The sequence below is a fragment of the Ranitomeya imitator genome, chromosome 4 (assembly GCF_032444005.1).
Source record: "Ranitomeya imitator isolate aRanImi1 chromosome 4, aRanImi1.pri, whole genome shotgun sequence".
Classification (NCBI taxonomy): domain Eukaryota; kingdom Metazoa; phylum Chordata; class Amphibia; order Anura; family Dendrobatidae; genus Ranitomeya; species Ranitomeya imitator.
Window position 1 is genome coordinate 25,771,640 of NC_091285.1, and position 21,873 is coordinate 25,793,512.

The following is a 21,873-nucleotide window of genomic DNA, read 5'->3' on the forward strand; positions in this document are numbered from 1 at the left end:
TTTTTTTAAGTTTAGTTGTAGACAACCCCTTTAAAGACGGTTTTACATGGTCGGTTCAGGTCGGAATACAACATAACTGTAGAGATTTTGCTAGAAAAATATCGGATTATCTGGATTATCAAAAGCTGAATTAAAAGGAATTTTTTATTTTTTTTAATTTTTATTTTTTTGGAATCCCCATAAAATTAAAACCAGATCATTGATTTATTTGTACAGGATTTTTATTTCCTAATTAGGTATCAAATTATATTCAACATAAGTTATGTCTTTGATTAATATAAGAAAGGCGCAAATTCGGAATAAACAGGAATAAACTCGTTACGGCCTTGCGTACATATACAATATACATATATCAATTTAACCTATCAACAAATCAGGTACCTTGTATCATTGGTTGAATATCTGAGACATACAGACGAAAAAACATATTGAAAAAAAAAAAAAAAAATGCAAGAAAACCAAGAAAAAAAAAAAGCCTTGCGTTAAAATAAAAATATAGCACAACTTTATTTTTTTTAGAAAAGGCTGTTCAAAATACTAAAACAGACATCGTCCCTTTGTCCCCTCCCCCACCCCAGTATGAACTTTTGGTTGACTGTACACTTCCATTATACCATCTCTCTGTTGTTTCGGATGGCGCAACAAAGAATCATGCTGAAGATCATTCCGAAAATCTGCAAGATAAAAAGTCCATGGATTAAAGAAGTTCTCAGTCTGAAATGATTTTCTATGACAATTATTAGATGGCAAATCAGTAGATTAAGGAGGAATAGTGGCTCGGTCTGACTCCTGGACCAATCAGATCAGTAGGACAACAGCGCTAGTCTCACTCAAGGATCAACCAGTGATCAGTAGATCAAGGAGGACTACAGTGCTGGGCTAACTACTGGACCAAGCAGCGATCATAGATCAAGGAGGACTACAGTGCTGGGCTAACTACTGGACCAAGCAGCGATCATAGATCAAGGAGGACTACAGTGCTGGGCTGACTACTGGACCAAGCAGCGATCATAGATCAAGGAGGACTACAGTGCTGGGCTGACTACTGGACCAAGCAGCGATCATAGATCAAGGAGGAGGACTACAGTGCTGGGCTGACTACTGGACCAACGAGTGATCAGTAGATCAAGGAAGACTACAGCGCAGGTATGACTACTGGAGCAAGCAGCGATCAGTAGATCAAGGACTACAGCGCAGGTATGATGCCTGGACCAACAAGTGATCAGTAGATCAAGGAAGACTACAGCGCAGGTATGACTACTGGAGCAAGCAGCGATCAGTAGATCAAGGACTACAGCGCAGGTATGATACCTGGACCAACGAGTGATCAGTAGATCAAGGAGGACTACAGTGCTGGGCTGACTACTGGGCCAACGAGTGATCAGTAGATCAAGGAGGACTACAGTGCTGGGCTGACTACTGGACCAACGAGTGATCAGTAGATCAAGGACTACAGCGCAGGTATGATGCCTGGACCAAGCAGCGATCATAGATCAAGGAGGACTACAGTGCTGGGCTGACTACTGGACCAATGAGTGATCATTAGATCAAGGACTACAGCGCAGGTATGATGCCTGGACCAAGCAGCAATCAGTAGATCAAGGAGGACTACAAGGCTGGTCTCACTCGTGGACCGACTAGTGATCTGTAGATCAAAGAGGACTACAGCGCCAGGCTGATTCCAGGGCCAATCAGAGATCAGTAGATCAAGGAGGACTACAGGCCTAGTCTGACTTCCCAGCGATCAGAAGATCAAGGAGGACTACATCACTGGTCTCACTCCTGGACCAGCCAGCAATCAACAGATCAACGAGGACTACAGCACTGTTCCAACTCTTGTTCACTGTGCGCATGGCTCATGTGTTCCTGCTTTAAATAATTGTTTTCTTGTTTCTACAAGACTAGGGAGTTCTCCACCTCTCCTTGTGAGCCATGCGCACAAAAGCCGTTCTATGCAGCGTGTCCACATTGGAAATTACCTTTCTGAACCCTGCTCATACAGGTATTATACATATGACCAGGTTTTTAAACAAATCAGATAGGGATTACATACATTAGTTAGGACTGCTCTAATACGGGTATACCTTGACGTTTGGTAGAGCAGCTTAACATACATTTTTTGCAAAAAAACTTATCAACCAAATACCCTGTGTTTTAACATCTTTTTACTAGCACTTGCTGTTTACTGTGATTTTTCTACAACAGCATTTTTTTGGTTTTACTGTGCTTTTTTTGTGTTTTCAGTCTCTTGGTGGTGTGAATATGTCTCTACAGGCTTGTTCACTGTGCACATGGCTCATGTGTTCCCACTTTAAATAACTGTTCCAACTCTTGGACCAACCAAAGATCAGTAGATCAAGGAGGACTACAGCGCCTGTCTGACTCTTGGAACCAACCAGCAATTGGTTAATCAAGGTGGACTACAGAGCTGGCCTGACTCCGGGCTCAACCGGCGATCAGAAGATCAAGGAGGACTACAGAGCTGGCCTGACTCCTGGACAAACTAGCGATCAGTAGATCAAGGAGGACCGACTCCTGGACCAGCCATGGACAAACTAGCGATCAGTAGATCAAGGAGGACCGGCTCCTGGACCAGCCATGGACAAACTAGCGATCAGTAGATCAAGGAGGACCGGCTCCTGGACCAGCCATGGACAAACTAGCGATCAGTAGATCAAGGAGGACCGACTCCTGGACCAGCCAATAATCCGGAGACCTAGGAACTAATCTAACTCCAGGACCAACTAGCGATTGGTAGATCAAGGAGGGTTACAGTACTGGTCTGACTCCTGGACCAACCAACAATCAGTAGATCTAAGAGTACTAGAGCGCGGGTCTGACTATTTTCTTTCTGATCTGCCATGTCCAACTTTCTGCTCCTGCAGGTTTCTCACTAACCAGGAGGATAAGACATCGGCTCATCTACGGCCGCCACTGGAATCAAATTATTGCGAACTTAACCCATGAAGCCACTAGTTATAATACCAGCTCCACCAATGTCAACATGACTTCGAGAATCTACAATTGCAGGAAGCCCTTTAATAAAAGGGGACATTTCAACAAGACAACCCATTTTTCATAAAAGCCTGACAAGATCCGATCATTTGGTGCAAGCTGCAGACAGCCATACATACGTACCATGACCACTGCAATTCCAATTCCGACTGCTCCAATAATGTGAAACTTCTTGTTGAAAATTTCCGCGATGGCATTTGGACAACCCTGGAAAATTGAACGAAAAATTATAAAATATCAAAGTCCGGTCAGAACGTCCAATAATGTTGATTTTGTGGCAATTATTTTGACATGGGATATCCAACCTTTTATTACATGTTCTGCCACCACCAGGGGGAGCTCAGGAGAATACTTCACACCAGAGTATACAGAAAGCTCCCCCTAGTGGTGGCTGTAGGCAGCCCAAATTTTAGCACTTAAAAAGGGGTATTCTTGTTGCATCATTTATCACCTACTCTTTATATTTTCATGCTGCACCAATCCACAGATGGTCTACATTCCACCATATACAATACCTGCATGATAAAGACTAATCAAGACTACTATACCTGGACAGTGAATGCCTCCAATCCAGTCTTGGGACAAATATCAGACAGTAGAGTTTCTGCTCCTATGACTTTACCGCAACAATCCAACTGCAAAATTAAAACAACCAGAGGGTGTAACTTACATCACTGACAATCAATAACAGCAAAAAAGATGTACTAAAATAAAAAGAATGATGAAAAAGGGAAAAAGGGAGGGCTTAGTGGTGAAACATATGCAATATATATGTATATAAAAATAAAAGGTAGACGATGAGCTAAAAAGAAGGGACAGCCATGGGGGCGGAGTGGGAGAGACAGATAGCCATTGGAGTCAGAGGGGAGGTTAAAGAAGGAGGGACGGACAGCAAGGGGGTGGAGGAGATCTAAGAGGGAGGAATGGACAGAAAAGGAGTGGAGGAGGCCCTAAGAGGGAAAGACGGACAGCCATGGGAGGGTCAAAGAGAGAGAGGGATGGACAAGCAAGGGGAAATTCAAAGAGGGAAAAGACAGACAGCCATGGGAGGGTCAAAGTGGGAAAAACGGACAACCATGGGAGGGTCAAAGAGGGGTCATAAGTGGGTCAAAGAGGGAAAGACAGACAGCCAGGGGAGGGTCAAAGAGGGGTCATAAGTGGGTCAAAGAGGGAAAGACAGTCATGGGAGGGTCAAAGTGGGAAAAACGGACAGCCATGGGAGGGTGAAAGGGGGGGCCATAAGAGGGTCAAAGAGGGAAAGATGTAAAGCAAGGGGAAAGGTCAAAAACAGAGGGACAGGCAGCCATTGGGGCAGTCAGAGATGAAGGGACAACCAGGGGGTCAAGACACAGACTTCCCAAGCTGACCCTAAGGGAAGGAGACAGAGGGGAGAAGCATGGAGAGAAAGAAAGAGGCAGAACCGTAAGATGATTGACGCTTTATTGTGGGGGTCCGGAGACTTACAGCAAAATGAATGGACTTCAGGGTTTCCTTCAGAGCTGGGTCTTGGTTCTGCTTATATTTATCGTAGGTCTCTGTGTAAAATGTCTGCAGTTCATTCACTACCTAAAGAGAAAGAACAAAAGCATCTCATGATTACAGCTCAGAAAATACAAAAAACAAAACAAAACACAAACTACAGTATGTCAGGAATTTCCGAAGAAAGAAGACAAAATGCTGCATATGCCGGCACATAATAGCACCATACAGTGCTCACAATACTAAAACTGTATATAAAGCCCACATGTTTCAATGACCAATAATAACGCTCGTTGGGATCCCATTTTCAAGGGTACTCTAGGAACTGCGGGTCCCTGGGCAGTTGCCCAGTCTGTCCAACCCTAAAGCTGATCAGTCTAGGACCACCATAATACTTGGATATTACATACACATAAAATGCAATTATTCACTGCATTTTACCAAATGGCCAGAAAAATTATTAATATATATATTTTATTTACCTTGTCCTTATTGGCAAAACCCCAGATTCCTGCCGCGATTTCAATGGCAAAAATGACGAGAAGGAAAGCAAAGAACTGAAGGGGTTGAACAAAAAAACAAACAAAAACAACAGTAAATAACAATGTTCCATGACATCTATATATACACATCAACAGTTTGCTTTACCGAGGCAAACAGCGCCACCGCTATCCCTTGGCTATGTCTGGTATTGCAACTCAGCTCCATAGAATTTTTGGCCAATGAAACCAAACAACTTACCAGTCCCAGCATGCACTCTGACTCCTGAATCGCACCACAGCATCCAAGGAAACCAACCAACATCATAAGGGCTCCAGCGCCAATCAAGATGTAGACCCCTACGAGAAGAAACACACAATGTCCATCAAAAACAAGGTGATCGTCACCACTAGGGGGAGCTTATGACAGTTGGTGCTTATAAAATTGTATGTAAAGGGGAGGAGCCAGAGGCAAACACGAACATTCTGCTGCAAGTTCTCCTAAAACGACATCGAATTTAAAGGGTAACCGTTTCATGACACTTGCAGCAGAATGTTTGTGCCTGGCCCTAGCTCCGCCCCTCAAATAGAAGATGACAGTGGCAAATCATAAGATTCTAATCTCAGTAAAGACAGAAGACACATTTTTCCCCATGGATTAAAAGTGAAAGTTCAGTCCAGGAGGAGAAAATAGCAGATTTCTCTGATAAGATATATTACAAAGTTGCTTATTTTCAGGTGTACCATTGATTTATTAAATAAAAATTATAACCACAATTCCCTTTTAAATTTTTGAATTCTATGTTTGGGGCTCAGCTTCAGTACAAAAATGAGCCCTAATCGCTACGCATTGATAAAATTAAATGGGACTTACCAGTATAAAAGGAATTTGCGTTGGTATCTACTTCAAACATGGTCTTTGTCTGATTGTCGAACCGCAGCCATAGTCCTATTGCGAGAACGGCTGTTCCTGCCAGCTGTGGAGACACAGAACAAGTACGTAGAACTGACTTATCGACAATGTAATAAGGTGATAATTATCACACACATGAGAGGGCAGGAGTCTCAGGGTCACGAAACAACTTACAGAACTGGGTAGAGCAGTAATAGGGCAGCCCGACTCCCGACAAATGCACTCATCAGGATTCCAATTTATTACACAGCATCAGCACCATGCACATGCACAGTACCTATGCTCATCGGGAGTACAGAAGATGGCAGCGGTGGGTGTTTCTCCTCTATGTTCTGCTTATGGGAAGTCACTTTTTTTTTTCTTTTTTTCTATAATTTTGTTTAGTTCTAAAACTTTTCAAATTGCTTTATTATGGAATTTGTCTTATTCCCTCTAAACAAAAAAAAAAAAAAAAAACATTAAAAAAAATGTAAAGAAAAATCAAACTTCCTAATAAAGTTATTTGCCAAGTTTTAGAACTGGACAAAAATGATAAAAGAATTTTTTTTAATTTTATTTTATTATTTTCGTGCAGTTATAAAACTTTGCAAATCTCTTTATTAGGGGATTTTTTAACTACAGAAAGTGCAAATTCCCTAATAAAGGGATTTGTAACGTTTTGTAACTTAAAAAAAAATAAATTACTATTTAATCTGAAAAATAAGTCTTGGGGGAGTCAGGATAGCTGATGGCGGCCATGTTGATTGCCAGTCAACTTTCCCAGGAACAGATGTAGGTTAAAAAAAAAAAAAAAAAAAATGGCAGAATAAACTTGGAACAATCTGATGAGGACTAAGATGATCATAGAAAAAAAAAAAAATTCAATTTCCCTGCAGCGCCCCTACAGGCTAAATGAGGTATTACACCCCTTATAGGATAAATGAGGAATTACACAGTTCCTACTGAGGTTATTGGGATGGCTGAGTAATAAGGGCGAAAGATGCTCTCTGGAGGCAGAAAAGGGATGGGTGGCTTATTAAAGGGGAGTGGTTATAGCCACAAAGCTGCCGAAATCCTACATGCCAACTAGCTAAAGTTGTTTTCACACATCAGTCGTATCGGCTAAACATCTGCAAACCTAACGTTTGCATATTAGCATTCACTATATACAATCTATTGTTCTCTGTTATCAGCCAGTAAGTATATAAAAAAAAAAAAAAATAATAATAAATTCTAAAAGTCATTAGAATGAAAAACTAGAGAAGTCCTCCCCCCTCCATCATCACTACTTTATCTTATATATCTAGTTCTAAGAACCTCCGGATACAGTTACGTGTGTGACCGATCGCATGCGATTTTGAGGTTAGTGTCCCTTTAAGTAACAGTGAAAGTGACAGGTGAAGCCACCGCGCTCTACCCAAATTTTCCACAAAGATGACTCATTGTTCTCTGGTGTAAGGCGGTAATAATGGAGCCACGGATTACTGCTCAAACTGGTTTTTCTCACATCTCTCAGGACGGAGTGGAATGGGAATTCTCATACACGAAAACAGTCACACGAGACGAGAACACGACCTCTCGTCGTCTCATGGACCAAAAATAAAAAAATGTACGATACTAATTTTTTGCACAGTACTCATGAAACGGGAGGCCCAGGATGAGCATGAATAGGGAGGCCCAGGATGAGCAACGTACTAATGAATCAGCAGGCTCGGGGTGAGCGCTGTTCTCATGAAGCAGGAGGCCCAGGATGAGCTATGTACTCATGAATCAGGAGGCGCAGGATGAACAGTGCGGAGATGATACCCAGATATTTATGTGATGACTGATGGTGGGGGAGGGGTACAGGACGTGGTCTCTAAATTTACAGTCTGTGGTAACTTCCTACACAACACTCAGCACTACTCGAAGCGAGAGAGATAGGGCAGGGCTGGAAATACTGAGCAAAGAAAACGGTGAGTGTTATGTTTCCGTAGCAACAGATTGACAGCAACAAATATCCAAGCAACCGCTGTCTGAACTCAGTGTATGGTATCGAGTATGAGACTGTACAACGTGACTGCCAGAAGAGATATTCCAGTCATCAACGACAGCATCAGTCACAGAGGGATTCACCCCCCGACGACAATGGCATCAGTCGCAGAGGGCTCTCACATCAAAGACAGCATCAATCGCAGAGGGATTTGCATCGAAAATGGCATAAGTCGGAGTGTGCCCCCTCAATAACATTGCCAGTACCTGAGTCCCCCTCAACAACAGTTCCAGGCACAGCACCCCCCAATAATAGCGTTACATGCTCAGTCCGCCATGATTAATAGTGCCAGCCGCAGAGTCTCCATGTCAGCATATGTCCCAGATGCAGATTCCTCCCTTAATAAGTGTCATCTGCAGATCCCACTCCCTCACCAACAGCGCCAGCCACTCCCTCACCAACAGCGCCGGCCACTCCCTCACCAACAGCGCCGGCCACTCCCTCACCAACAGCGCCGGCCACTCCCTCACCAACAGCGCCGGCCACTCCCTCACCAACAGCGCCGGCCACTCCCTCACCAACAGCGCCGGCCACTCCCTCACCAACAGCGCCGGCCACTCCCTCACCAACAGCGCCGGCCACTCCCTCACCAACAGCGCCGGCCACTCCCTCACCAACAGTGCCAGAAACAGTTTTTCAAAAATGAGCTCGACGATGGCTCAGACAGCGACATCTCGTCCCCGGTCAAGGTCGCTGTTATAGCGATGTCAGTCTACCAACCAGTAACAATACCACAAGTGGGCAGTTCAGGCCTAACGCAACCCCCATCAATGAGGAATAATGTACTTTTAAACAGTTGGTGTAAATCCAGGAGAAGGGAGTGGGCAGAATTCGGGGGGGACGGAAGCTGTTGGGAGTGACACCTGCAACGGGATGACGAGAATGATGACAGCAGCGGAGGAGTAGCGAGCTGATTTTATAGAAGACAGTGACCAGGCCAAGCATGTGAGGATGTTAGTGATGATGTGAAAAGAAGGAGGAAGTTTGTGGGAAGTGACAGAAAAAGAAGAAAAGTTCATATCATATCACATGGATGAAATCACATGGTCCAAATATTATAATATATATATATTATTTATTTATTTTTTAATTGTGAAAACGGAATCCATTCACGACTACTTTTGAGAAATGTTTTAAAAGGGAAAAAATAAAAAATAAATGGTGGCGGGCCTCTAGAGACTCAACATTTTCAAAACTTCTCAAATTTATAGGTCACCCTTCAAATGACTCCTCCAATTACCCCTGAATCAGGAGATGTTAACATGATGTGAACCGAAAGTCATAGGCAGTTATGTCTGTCCGCATGCCACAAAACTTAAAGGGGTAGAAAGTAAGGACCCGCGCTTATCTCTGTATTCAGGACATCCAGGCAGAAAATGGATGAAGAGGCGGCTGCACACACAGTTCTCTACATTCACTTCTATGGGAGTCACGAAAAAAAAAAAAAAGCCTTGTAAGCGTTCTTGGCCAACTCCCATAGAAGTGAATGTAGAGATAATAAGGGCTCGTGTGCCCCCAATTTCTCCATCTATCTCATATCTATATCATATCCTTTGCTTATGCCAAAAATGCCTTTAATGGGAAAACCCCCTTTAAGATCCCAGATCCCACACCTCAGGCGGCGAGACAGGGAACGGTTGAATCTCAGGCTCATACTCCCCAGTACCGTCATTGGTAGAATAGAATAGGAGCTGCCCCCATCCTTTCCTGAGACTACCCCAAACGAGAGGACCACCCAGCTTTGGGTAGGGTTTGCATAAATGATTGCGCCCCCTTTTGACCCAAGACACCCCCCAATTTTGGCAGGACTGTGGCTGAAAAATTGTCACAGACCTGTATAAAACGTCATGATCATTCTCTGTCCCATCCCTTTAAATATTCCCTAGACATAATTTTGCTCTGACGTCAATTACGTTTAAAAAAAAAACAAAAACGACATCAAAACACCCAATCACCTCCATATGGCGCAGCGCTAAAATCTCAGGCCTGTTTACACCAAGCGGCCGCGGTTCAAGTCAGGGCCATTAAGAATATACAAGGGCAACTGTATAATAACCAAAACAGCCCATAGTAAAAGTCAAGGTCATAAATAGAGAACAAACAAATGTCAGACTTATTTATGGCGTGACGTCTAAGGCAAAATACAGATCCGAGTATAAAAGGGAATGTATACTTTTGCAAATAATTGTAATTCTAAGCTCCAGTGCTTTAATAATAATAAAAAAAAAAAAAAATGAAAAAAAGAAAGTTAACAATTAAAGAAATATCGGATTCTACTGAAAGGTTTGCATAGGAGCTGAATAAACCTATGTGTCGCCATGGTTACAGATTATAAATAAACCCTATGTAGATTTTTCCTGTAGTCACGTACTACTATAATCCCTCTCGTAAGCCGAGAGCAACCCCTCACCGTAATATCACCAGCCCCCCAGTGTGATTGTCATAAGCCCACGTAAGACCATCCCTCAACATCCTTGTGATGTCAATAGCCCTCCTGAGATGAGGACATCCCCTCTCACGTGAGGTCACTAGCCCTGCAAAGCCAAGTGCATCCCCTCACTGATGTCACTACCCCGCGCGAGACAAGGCTTCCCCTTCATCACTAGTCTTCCTAAAACGAGACTACCCTCATTTTCATGTCACTAGTCCTCCTAAAACTAGACTACCCTCTCACTTTGATGTCAAAAGCCTTTCAAAGCCAAGTGCTTCCCCTCACTGCGATGTCACTAGCCCACACGAGACAAGGCACCCCCTTCATTATGTCACAAGCCCTCCTAAAACGAGACTGCCCTCTAACTTTGATGTCACTAGCCCTCACTGTGATTGTCATATACCCTCCCGAGATAACCCCTTCTCCATCACTGTGATGTCACTAGGTCTCCTGAGCTGGAGAATCCCCCCTCACGGTGAATGTCATAAGCTCACCTAAGACAACCCCTCACCATCCCTGTGATGTCACTAGCCCTCCTGACACGAGGACATCCCCCTCTCACTGTGATGTTACCGGCCCTTCAAAGCCAAGGGCACCCCCTCACTGTGATGTCACTAACCCTCCTGAGACAAGGACATCCCCTCAATGATGTCACCAGACCTCCTAAGCCAAGAGCACCCCCTCACTGTGATGTCACTAACCCTCCTGAGACAAGGACATCCCCTCAATGATGTCACCAGACCTCCTAAGCCAAGAGCACCCCCTCACTGTGATGTCACTAACCCTCCTGAGACAAAGACATCCCCTCAATGATGTCACCAGACGTCCTAACCCAAGCAAACCCCCTCACTGTGATGTCACTAACCCTCCTGAGATAAGGACATCCCCTCTCACTGTGACGTCACAGGACCTCCTAAGCCAAGAGCAGCCCCTCACTGTGACGTCACTAGTCCACCCGAGACAAGACTTCCCCTTCACTACGATGTCACAAGCCCTCCTAAAACGAGACTACCCTCTCACTTTGATGTGACCAGCCCTCACTGATGGTCATATACCCTCCTGAGATAACCCCTTCTCCATGGCTGTGATGTGACTAGTCCTCCTGAGATGAGGAGATTCCCCCCTTATTGTGATGTCAGCAGATCTCTTGGGAAGAACCCTCCTCCTTACTGTGATGTCACTATCCTTCTTCCTGTGAGTCTTTTACTCCCCTGTAATTTTACTAGCCCCCCACCCCAGTGAATCTTCTCCTTTCCAGTGAAATCCCTTTAATTTCCAGGAAACAAAATGTTTGTGCAGAGTTCTTCTCTCCGGGAAACTCTATAGTCAGGTCACCAGAGAACGTGATGTCATCATGGACTTTGCCCCATAAACACAGTACAATGTCTAGTGCGGTACATCTTATGAAGCGTATGTAAGGGGAAAACCCCTTTAATTCCTTATATAGACTTAACTTTATAGACAAAACTTTTATATAAAGATTATAATGTGACTAGTCGTTATCTTTCCCACTCCCTCTGCTATCTTTACTGGCGTTGTGGTGGCATCGGCCACTTCAAACTGCCTTATATACAATGCTTTTTGTTTCCCTTCCAAAAACAGCGCCACCCCTGATTGTAGGTTGTGCCTGGCATTGCAGGAGAGAAGCTGCAAAGAGCAGCTATGAAGGACTTAGCTTGATTACAGTGGCATGTAAAAGTTTGTGCACCCCTGGTCAAAATTACTGTTACTGGCCATTCCTAACGATGATAGCAAACAAGCCATAATTAAGGTCCGAAACCTTGGTCAAAGTTATCTGAGGAGCACAAAAATCTACAAGGGTGTCCAAAATTTGGCATTAACTGTTCACAATAACAGTAATTTTGATCAGGGGGTGCCCAAACTTTTACATAACATGTATTTAAAGGGAGTTCAAGTGCAAAAGGGATTAAGAAAAAAAAAAAAATCTAATTCATTTCAATAGGTGTATGTTTCGTACAGACGTTTTATGCAAAAGTTTTTTTTTTCTCCAAGAAATAGCGCCACTCTTGCTCATAAGCAGTATGGTAATACAACTTATTAAAGGAATTGTTCAGGTTTAGAAAGACATGGCTGATCTCTTTTAAAAAATAGTGCCACACTTGCCAACAGGTTGGTATCTGGTATTGCAGCTTAGCCACTGAAGCAAACTGGGCTGAGCTACGATACTAAACGTAACTTGTGGACTGGCGTGACAGTTTTTGAAAGCCAGCAACTACATTCATTTTGCCTACTTCTGTAAAATCCCTTTAAAGACGACCCATCATTTGCCATAAGTATGTAATTATTTTTTAACTTGCTAAAACGCAGCTGTTCTCCTGAATCCGGCGTTGTATTTCTTTTGATCCTGCCCCTATCCGTTCCAGAGATATGGCTTCTTTCTTTCCTGTATATAAAATCTAGTCATCTTATACAATTGGGCGTGATTCTCAAGAAACCTCCCATGAAGAGCTGAGGACCACACCTACTTGTCTTAAAAAAAAAAAAAAGTTTATATACAGGGAACTGGAGGCCGTATCTCAGGAACGGAGAGGCGTAGGAACAAAAGAAAAACATCGTCGCATTCAGGAGAACAGCGGCATTTATGCCAGGTAAAGAGATTACATATTTCTGGTAAGGTTCTGTTTAAAGGGGTTCGACAATCTACAATATTTTTTCACCTATGCATTATGCTTGACTGCTGCACGTTTTGGCAGTTTCTGTTTGTGCTATATTTTCTAGCACCCACTGGAAGCTATCAGCGATTTAGCACTTATCACCGCCTTCCCCCCAAAAAATAAAATTCTGCACGTTGGAATATCCCTTTAAATTTGGCCAAGACGCAATACCGGACACAGCCAAGGAGCAATCTACATGATTGGAAAGTCTCCTCTTTTTTAATGACCGATCCAAAATTTTCAGTAGTAACATACACCTGGTGAATTAAAGGTATCATATTTTCTGTTCTGGAACAAGAGAACATTTGACGTACAGAAACCAGAAGAAATATGAGGAACGGATATGAAGCTGTGCCCCTTCATAGTCCCTCACACACCATGTGAAACCTGACAAACAATCCTCGCGGTGAAGGCGTGGAGGCCTTGTGACATCACAGCAGACGGATGATTACCACAGCACAATGACCTTTTCAAGACAGCAGATAAAGAATGGCAAGTATTTCAGAAGAAGGGTCCCAGAAGAGTCGGCCTGAGCTAATATTTACAGTTCTAACCTCTCCATGCTATCTACAGCAGACGGTCCCTGTGCCATAATCACATAGGGGCCACTTACTTTCGGAAAGCTCATCATGAAACATTCCCTTATTTAACTTCAAGAGTCAACTAGTAATGGTCATTCGCTCAGTCCCTAAAGCTGTCCATACACCAGTCAGAGCACTGGACAGACAGCCACCTATCCCGACCCTCCCCCCACCTCAAAAAAATGCACACCCAGCTTGCCCAATCATTCATGCGTTTCCAATGAGTAAAAGAATAAGAGAGGCTGCCACAGACCTTTGGTTTTGGCTTATCGTCCCAGAAAACAAAAAGGATTGGGCCTATGGATTCAACATGCCCGATCATTCCTCTTCCCAATATTATCCATTCTTTCCCAATAGATAAATTGTCAGCCGGTCCCGCCAAAAATCATCCAACTTTATTCTAACGTGTAAAGGAGCCTTTAAATGCAATCTAATTGACCATAGGAATAGATTTTTAAAAGGGAACTTTTCACTGATTTTATTTAATCCAAGTTATTTCTTCAATTGCTGCCTCCGCTCCACTGATTCTGAAACAGTTTTTCTTTTTCTTCTGCGTGCCTCCGTTCCAGAGTTATGGCCACCGGTAATAAAGAAGCACATTTTCCCTTTAGCTAACTGGGTGTGTACTACAGAACTGTGGGTGTGGCCTTGTTGTCATTGGTTAGCGGCAGAGGAGAAATGGAAACCGCCCAATGAGAAGTTCTTTGGTATACGCCCAGTTAGCTGAAGAGAAAATGTACACTTAATTCCAAGGGGCATAACTTTGGAACGGAGGGGAATAGAGAAAAAAGAAAAACTGTTCCAGAATCAGAAGAACAGTGACAATTGGAGGAAGTGCTCAGTTTAAATAAAATAAATCTAGTAAAATATCCCCTTTAAGTATTAAAAGTTATCAATGAAAAAGATAGGTGATAATTTGCAGATCAGTGGGGGTCTATTCGTTAAAATGAGGTTCTGAAATTTACTGTTGGGATCCACAACTTATCATCATAGGCGATAAGTAGTGATGAGCGAACAAGGCATTATCCGAGCATGCTCGGGTGCTAACCGAGTGTCTTCGGCGTGCTCGAAACATACGTTTGTTAAGACAGCCACAACACATGCAGTGATGGCCTGTTGAACAGCCGCAGGGACTTGAACATATATTTCTTCACCACTCCCTCTTGACCTCAGAACGTGAAACCAAAGTGTGCGAATGAGGCCTAACCATGAGACTTTTGTTCGGGAGTACGGTGCATCCAACCTTCTTGGCGGACCTATGATTGTAGAAGTCTTAACCCAACCAAATCTATGGTGCCCTTGAGAGAAGTGGCGCAAGATAGACTCTGTAGAAGCTTAGCTCCTCATCCTCCGTAGAAATTGTGACCTTTCGGTAGAGGGAAAAAAATTGAGAAAGACGTGCATGTTTAATAGGACATAAAGTCTGGGTACTGGTGCCAGGTGGGTGCCAACAAGCCACTGTCCCAAAAAAAACAAAACTAACATCAATTGTTGTACGTCACAGACTCGGAATCTTGTGGGATTTCTCCTTTAAAACGCGACTGGTGAGAAGGACGCACAATCCTCCCTTTATGAGGCATTTCTCCTGCCAACGTTTGCGAAACAATGAACAGACATGTAGGCCGGCCCAGCGAGCAGCTCCACGCCCTGACAAATCACTACAGCGGCAGAGCTCCTAATCATGTCAGCCACAGAAATAGAGGAGTCCTCGGAGCATCGTCTCAGGAGGGGGTGGGAGAAGGCTCCGACATAACAACCCGCTGGAGTGGGGACTCCCTAAAGAGGTCATAGTATGACAAATCCAGCCGGGAGGCTGCAGAAAACAGACTTCCAACAAGGACAGGTTCCAGAAGGAAGAGGATCCTTAAGCTTAAAGATGACCCAACACATTTTTTACATAATTTGCATATTATTGCATGAAATAAGTATTTGATACAATAGAAAAACAGAACTTAATATTTGGTACAGAAACCTTTGTTTTCAGTTACAGAGCTCAGAAGTTTCCTGTAGTTCTTGGCCAAGTTTGCCCACACTGCAGCAGGGATTTTGGCCCCCTCCTCTATACAGATCGTTCAGGTTTTGGGGCTGTCGCTGGGCAACTGAGTTTCGGCTCCCTCCAAAGATTTTCTATTGGGTTCAGGTCTGGAGACTGGCTAGGGCACTGCAGGACCTTGAAATGCTTCTTACGGAGACACTCCTTAGTTGCCCTGGCTGTGTGTTTCAGGTCATTGTCATGATGGAAGACCAAACCACCACACATCTTCAATGCTCTTACTGAGGGAAGGAGGCTGTTTTGATACATGACCCATCCATCCTCCCTTCAATACGGTGTAGTCATCTTGTCCCCTTTGTGGAAAAGCACTCTTAAAGTATGATGTTTCCCCCACCATGCTTCACGGTTGGAATGGTGTTCTTTTTCCTCCAAACACGGCGACTGGAGTTGATACCAAAAAGTTCTGTTGTGGTCTCATCTGACCACGTGACCTTCTCCCATGCCTCCTCTGGATCATTCAAATGGTCATTCACAAACTTCAAACGGGCCTGGACATGTGCTGGTGTGAGCAGGGGGACCTTGCGTGCCCTGCAGGATTTTAATCCATGGCGGCGTATTGTGTAACTAACGGTAATGTTTGAGACTGTGGTCCCAGCTCTCGTCGGGTCATTGACCAGGTTCTCCCGTGTAGTTCTGAGCTGATGCCTGACCTTTCTCAGAATCATCCTTACCCCACGATGCGAGATTTTGCATGGAGCCCCAGACCGAGGAAGATCGCAGTCATCTTGTGTTTCTTCCATTTTCTAATAATTGTGCCAACAGTTGTTGCCTTCTTACCAAGCTGCTTGCCTATTGTCCTGTAGCCCATCCCAGCCTTGTGCAGGTCTACAGTTTTGTTCCTGGTGTCCTTAGACAGCTCTTTGGTCTCACCATGGTGGAGAGGTTGGAGTGTGTGGACAGGTGTCTTCTACACAGGTAATGAGTGCAGAGTAAGAGGGCAAAATTTTTGCGGGTTGGTCGGTGATCAAATACTTATTTCATGAAATAAATTTTGTATTTTATGTAAAAAATATATATTACGGAGCTCTCCATTCTTTGTAGGTGGAAGAACTTGCAAATTCGGACGTGCATCAAACACTTATTTTCCCCACTGTATATATAAATCTAGTCTGGTTAGCCAAGTGGGAGTGTTCACCTGTTCTTCTCTATGGGAATCTTCTTGATGACTACACCCACGTGGCTATCAAGACTAGATTTGTATACAGGGGAGAGGAGGCCATATCTCGAGAACGGAGAGGCGCAGGAAGAAAAGAAAAACATCAGCGGACTCAGGAGAACAGCGGCATTTACACCAGGTAAAAAATTACATATTTATGGCAGGTGACAGATCCTAAAATTACATATATAGGGCAAGTGATAGATCCTCTTTAAAGGGGCGGGGGGCGGGGGGCGACGGGGGGGAGGTTCTCCTGTTGGACAGTTTTGCCATGATAAGCCAACCTCCATCTCTACCACTGCTGGAACCCTAGGGATCATCTGTGATGGAACCCGAGAGCAAGTGTTCAATTTCCCTACAGCGCCATCTTCAAGAGAAAAAAAGACATTACACAATTCTCATGAAAATCTTAAAAAAAAAAAAACTGCCAAAATTATGTAAAAAGGACATGTTTGATCCTCCTAAGCGATGGCCTTCAAAGACCCTGGGACTTCTGATCCGAACTTACAGCCTCACGTGTGCCCATGACCTGCGACAGTCGGGGCATCGAGGGCCGTCTGACACTAGAGATGTGGCAGCCTGTTCCATAATAGCCAGGTTAAAGAAATTTATGGAATCGCTTTCTAAGCAGTTTCCTATTAGGCCCAACACATGTTGGGTGGCAAATACCTTTTAGGCAACAAATCATGGGCAATGGTCTTAAAGGGCCACCTGTCCAAATGACTTCGGCATGGCAGCACATCTGCTGTCTCCATCCATTTTTATCACCCCTAGAGGAGGGGAGGGAATGATCTCCTTCAAGGAGTTGTCCATTTTGGCCGCTAGTCTTGGGTAGGAGGGTGCTGCAATTGTTGGGGGAGGGGGGGGGTCACTATTTAACCTAAGGGGGGTCCTTACTATTGGGAACCATTTTATATCGCAGGTCCGTTCTAGTATAAATACTATGTTTCTCTATAGCGCCACCAAGAGGTAAAAATAAGTAGTGCATGTTTCCATCGCGAATCACCTCCCAATCTCCATTTTGGGGGGGGGGGGGGGGGGCGGTAATGCATCCTATCATAATTGCCATCACATTTTGTTCCCAGAAGAAGGTTGATGGGAATAACATCCATGACGGCGACACCTGGGATCTTTTGATCTCCGCACTTCCCTAGTGATCTCCACCATAAAAGCAAAGAATCCCGACATCTGTATATTCCATCACGTCCAGATGTTAACTCCATTACCATGACCTTGTATGAAGGGGTTAACAGCCGCCTATGGGGGCTGGTGGGGGGGGGAATAAGACATGCGAGTCCCAAAAATGGGCAAACCGGTCGCTTTTTTAGTATCTGTAGAACTACAAGTACCTTCAAACTTCCCAAGACAGACACTAGGACACCTGACATGTGGGATCAATTCCTACCCTTGTTTTTGAGCAGGACTACAATTCCCAGCAGCCAGAGACTGGACGACTACGCGGAGAACAACAAGTACCAGAAGATCGAATCACTTTATCTACCTGTATACCTGGCGCACGCTCACAGTAATAAAATGGATGGCGGACTGCCAATTTTAGGCCACCCAGCAATTAAATATTAGCACGTACTGTTGTAGAACAACAAGTCCCAAAATCTATAAATCACACCAGACACTGGAGGGCATTATTTGGCAGAACTAAAAGTCTCAGCCATTCAAACACCAAAGGAGATTCAATTCTAGGACTAGGGCAGGCTGTAAAGGTTGGAGTTGGTGGTGATGGGGTAAACATTACATACTAAAGGTCTAAAAAAGGTGTGCAAATTGGTGGGGGCTTATGTTAAGAAAAAAAAAAAAAGAAAAAAAAAAAAAAAAAGGAAGGAGTACAAGTTCCAGCACACCCATCCCAACCCAGGGAGAGGAAAAAAGGTGAGGTTCTGTGTTGTGTCTGCGCTACAACTACGTAGTATGGTATAACAAAACAAGCAAAAAAAAAAAAAAAAAAAATATAATAATAATATATATATATATATATATATATATATATATATATTATACACACACACACACACATATACATACACACATATACATACATATATATATATATATGCACACATATATTTTATATTTTTTTTATGGAAAATATAACATGCAACTACATGATGCATAAAATATAATACAGAACATAAAACACAAAATACTATACATAACAGCATATAAACATAATACACAAACTATGAGATGATAGCCTGTATTATCTTGTTATTTACATGGGTAACACATAAAACACAGCATATAACAAACACAGAACACAACATATAACCACAAAGCATAAAACATGCCATTAAAGACAACATATAACCACAGAAAACACGAAGATAAACACAATGAATATCATAGGATAAAACACAGCATGTAGGTCACAACATAACACATGATCTAACACTCAAAACACAGCATATAACCGTAACATACAATATAATAGGTAACATAGCACAACATATAGGATAAAACCCAGCGTATCAACCACAACATGTAAGATAACACACACACACCATGTAAATCACAACACATAAAGCCGAACATATAACAAACACAACATATAACCACAAAAGCGCATAATTCGAAACATAAAACACAACAGAGCACCAAATACAACACGTAAGTCACAATAAAACACAAAACAACAAATAACCAGAGAAAATGAAACACAGCATATAACAAAACATAAAAAAACAAGTTACAAAGTAACAGCACGGGAGTACAGTTCCCACCAGAGAGGCACCAGCACTTCATCCCTGAGCTCAGACTTTCCCCCAGCCCCTCGCCTGCACCTCCCTGCCCCCTCCAACCTTCCTTTACCCCCCTCCAACCTTCCTTTACCCCCTTCCAACCTTCCTTTACCCCCCTCCAACCTTCCTTTACCCCCCTCACATTTGCCCGCGGAGCTTCCACTCACCCAGAAGATGAAATTGAAGGCGAAGAGCAGATATTTAATGCACTTGGTTCCCCCTTTGACGGGCATGATGGAAGTAGTGTGTGTGCTGAACTCCGGAGAAGTTGCTAATGTCTCCTCCAGCAGCAGTAGGGTGTGCCTCACTGCCTCCCCAGCCCTGCCTTACAAGCAATGCTGTCTCCAGCCTCTGCTCTGGCGCCCCCTGCCGGCGGACACCCCCACTGCCGGCTCAGGTTACTGCCACACCTTCGTGTTGGCTGCTCTGCTCAGTTCGGGATTATTTCCATTATTCACTTACTTTACATCATTGGATTTATGTCCTGCAGCTGATTGTTAAATGCCAACATATTCCGCAGCGCAGTACAGAGGCTGATCTGCTAGGATAGGGTTCCACGGAGTCGCTCACGAGTGGGGAACATTTTCTAAGGTGTTGTCCTGGTCAATTCTCCGCCATGGTTAAACATTGGGTATGGAAATGTTAACAGCGCGGACAACGAGGAGACAGTGGTCCCCTCAACCAACAACTGTTCGATTAACACAATTAGAGGGGGGTCTCCGACACAATATCGGGGGAATGGCGCAAACACTGGAAATGAAACCAGGAGAATACAGTAATTCAGATGAACAGGCTAATGACACAATGCTATTAACACACTATTGTTCTATCATCACCATTAAATAACTGTTATCGTCAGTGATGTCCTAATACCTCAGCCTAAAGGCCGTCACTGTCACTACCGGGCCCGTCACCATCGTCACTCTCGGCAACACAGAACGTCACACAGGCCCTGACGGGAGTCGATGATATTGCCCACTAGGCAGCCGCAAGTCCCGTATTGGTGGGTTACTCTTAATACTCGGCACGCTGGCTGCTTTCGTTCCCTGAAGCATGGCCTTGGTCCGCACTTTGTACTGTATATCTACACTGGATGCAACGGCTCACACGAACGTCCCTCTGCTGCGGCCTAGTCATCTCTCTCGGCTTATTTTAGGTCTGGTCTCTCTCCAGTCTTCACTTGGGTCTGGTCTCTTTTGGGTCTTCACTCAACTCTGGTCTCTCTCAGGTCTTTAATCAGGTCTGGTCTCTCTTGGGTTTTCACCCGGGTCTGGTCTCACTTGGGTCTTTACTCAGGTCTGGTCTCTCTGGAGTCTTCACTCAGGTCTGGTCTCTCTCGGGTCTGTTCTCTCTTGGGTCTTCAATCGGTTCAAGTCTCTCTCGGGTCTTCACTCGACTCTGGTCTCTCTCGGGTCTTTAGTTAGCTTTGGTCTCTCTCAGGTCTTATCTCAGGTCTGGTTTCTCTGCATCTTCACTTGGCTTTGATCTCTCTTGGGTCTTCACTCAGGTCTGGTCTCTCTGAGGTCTTCACTCAGGTCTGGTCTCTCTCGGGTCTTCACTCAGGTCTGGTCTCTCTCGGGTCTTCACTCGGTTCTAGTCTCTCTCGGGTCTTCACTCGGCTCTGGTCTATCTCGGGTCTTTACTTGGGTTTGGTCTCTCTCAAGTCTTATCTCAGGCTGGTTTCTCTCGCGCCTTCACTTGGCTTTGGTCTCTCACAGGTCTTCTCTCGGCTCTGGTCTCTCTCTGGTCTGGTCTCGGATCTTCACTCAGGTGTCTCTGGAGTCTTCAGTTATCTCTGGTCTCTCTCTGGTCTTCACTTGGATCTGGTCTTTCATGCATCTGGTCTCTCTCATGTCTTCAGTCGGCTCTGTACTCTCTCGGGTGTTTACTTGGGTCTAGGTTCTCTCAGGTATTCACTTGGACCTGGTCTCTTGAGTCTTCACTATGCTCTGGTCTCTCTTGGGTTTTCACTTGGGTCTGGTCACTCAATTCCTTTACTTGGATCTGGTCTCTCTCGGGTCTTCACTTGGGTAGGGTCTCTCTTTGATTTTCACTTGGATCTAGTCTCTCTCGAGTCTTCGCTCGGCTCTGGTCTCTCTTGGGTCTTCACTCGGCTCTGGTCTCTCTCGGGTCTTCACTTGGTTTTAGTCTCACTCAGGTCTTTATTCGGGTCTGGTCTCTGGATTCCTTTACTCAGATCTGGTCTCTCGTAATGGTGACTATAAGCCGCATGTCCGTTCTGCTACAGATTCGGGTGCCAACTCCTTCCCTTCACTGCTCTCCTGGGACTTTCATAATTACTAACTGCGCCACAGCTATCAACTGGC

At 44.2% G+C, this 21,873-nt stretch overlaps 1 protein-coding gene across 1 annotated transcript; it reads right to left on the minus strand.

The window, feature by feature from the left end:
• Positions 1 to 203: 203 nt before the first annotated feature.
• Positions 204 to 19,870, minus strand: CD9 (CD9 molecule). The gene is made up of 8 exons (XM_069763407.1): positions 19,714 to 19,870; positions 5,848 to 5,950; positions 5,236 to 5,333; positions 4,977 to 5,051; positions 4,480 to 4,581; positions 3,564 to 3,650; positions 3,139 to 3,222; positions 204 to 674 (listed from the first exon to the last, which is right to left on the minus strand). Exons 1-8 carry the CDS (start codon positions 19,777 to 19,779, stop codon positions 609 to 611), a joined length of 681 nt encoding a protein of 226 aa, XP_069619508.1. The 5' UTR covers positions 19,780 to 19,870; the 3' UTR covers positions 204 to 608.
• Positions 19,871 to 21,873: the final 2,003 nt, after the last annotated feature.

Bases quoted from the DNA above. Each gene is read 5' to 3' on its own strand.
- CD9 (XM_069763407.1), bottom strand. From the start codon at position 19,779: ATGCCCGTCAAAGGGGGAACCAAGTGCATTAAATATCTGCTCTTCGCC. The intron at 5,951-19,713 runs GTGAGTGGAAGC...GTGTCTCCACAG, and splicing joins CCTTCAATTTCATCTTCTGG to CTGGCAGGAACAGCCGTTCT. The intron at 5,334-5,847 runs GTAAGTCCCATT...TTCTTCTCGTAG, and splicing joins CGCAAATTCCTTTTATACTG to GGGTCTACATCTTGATTGGC.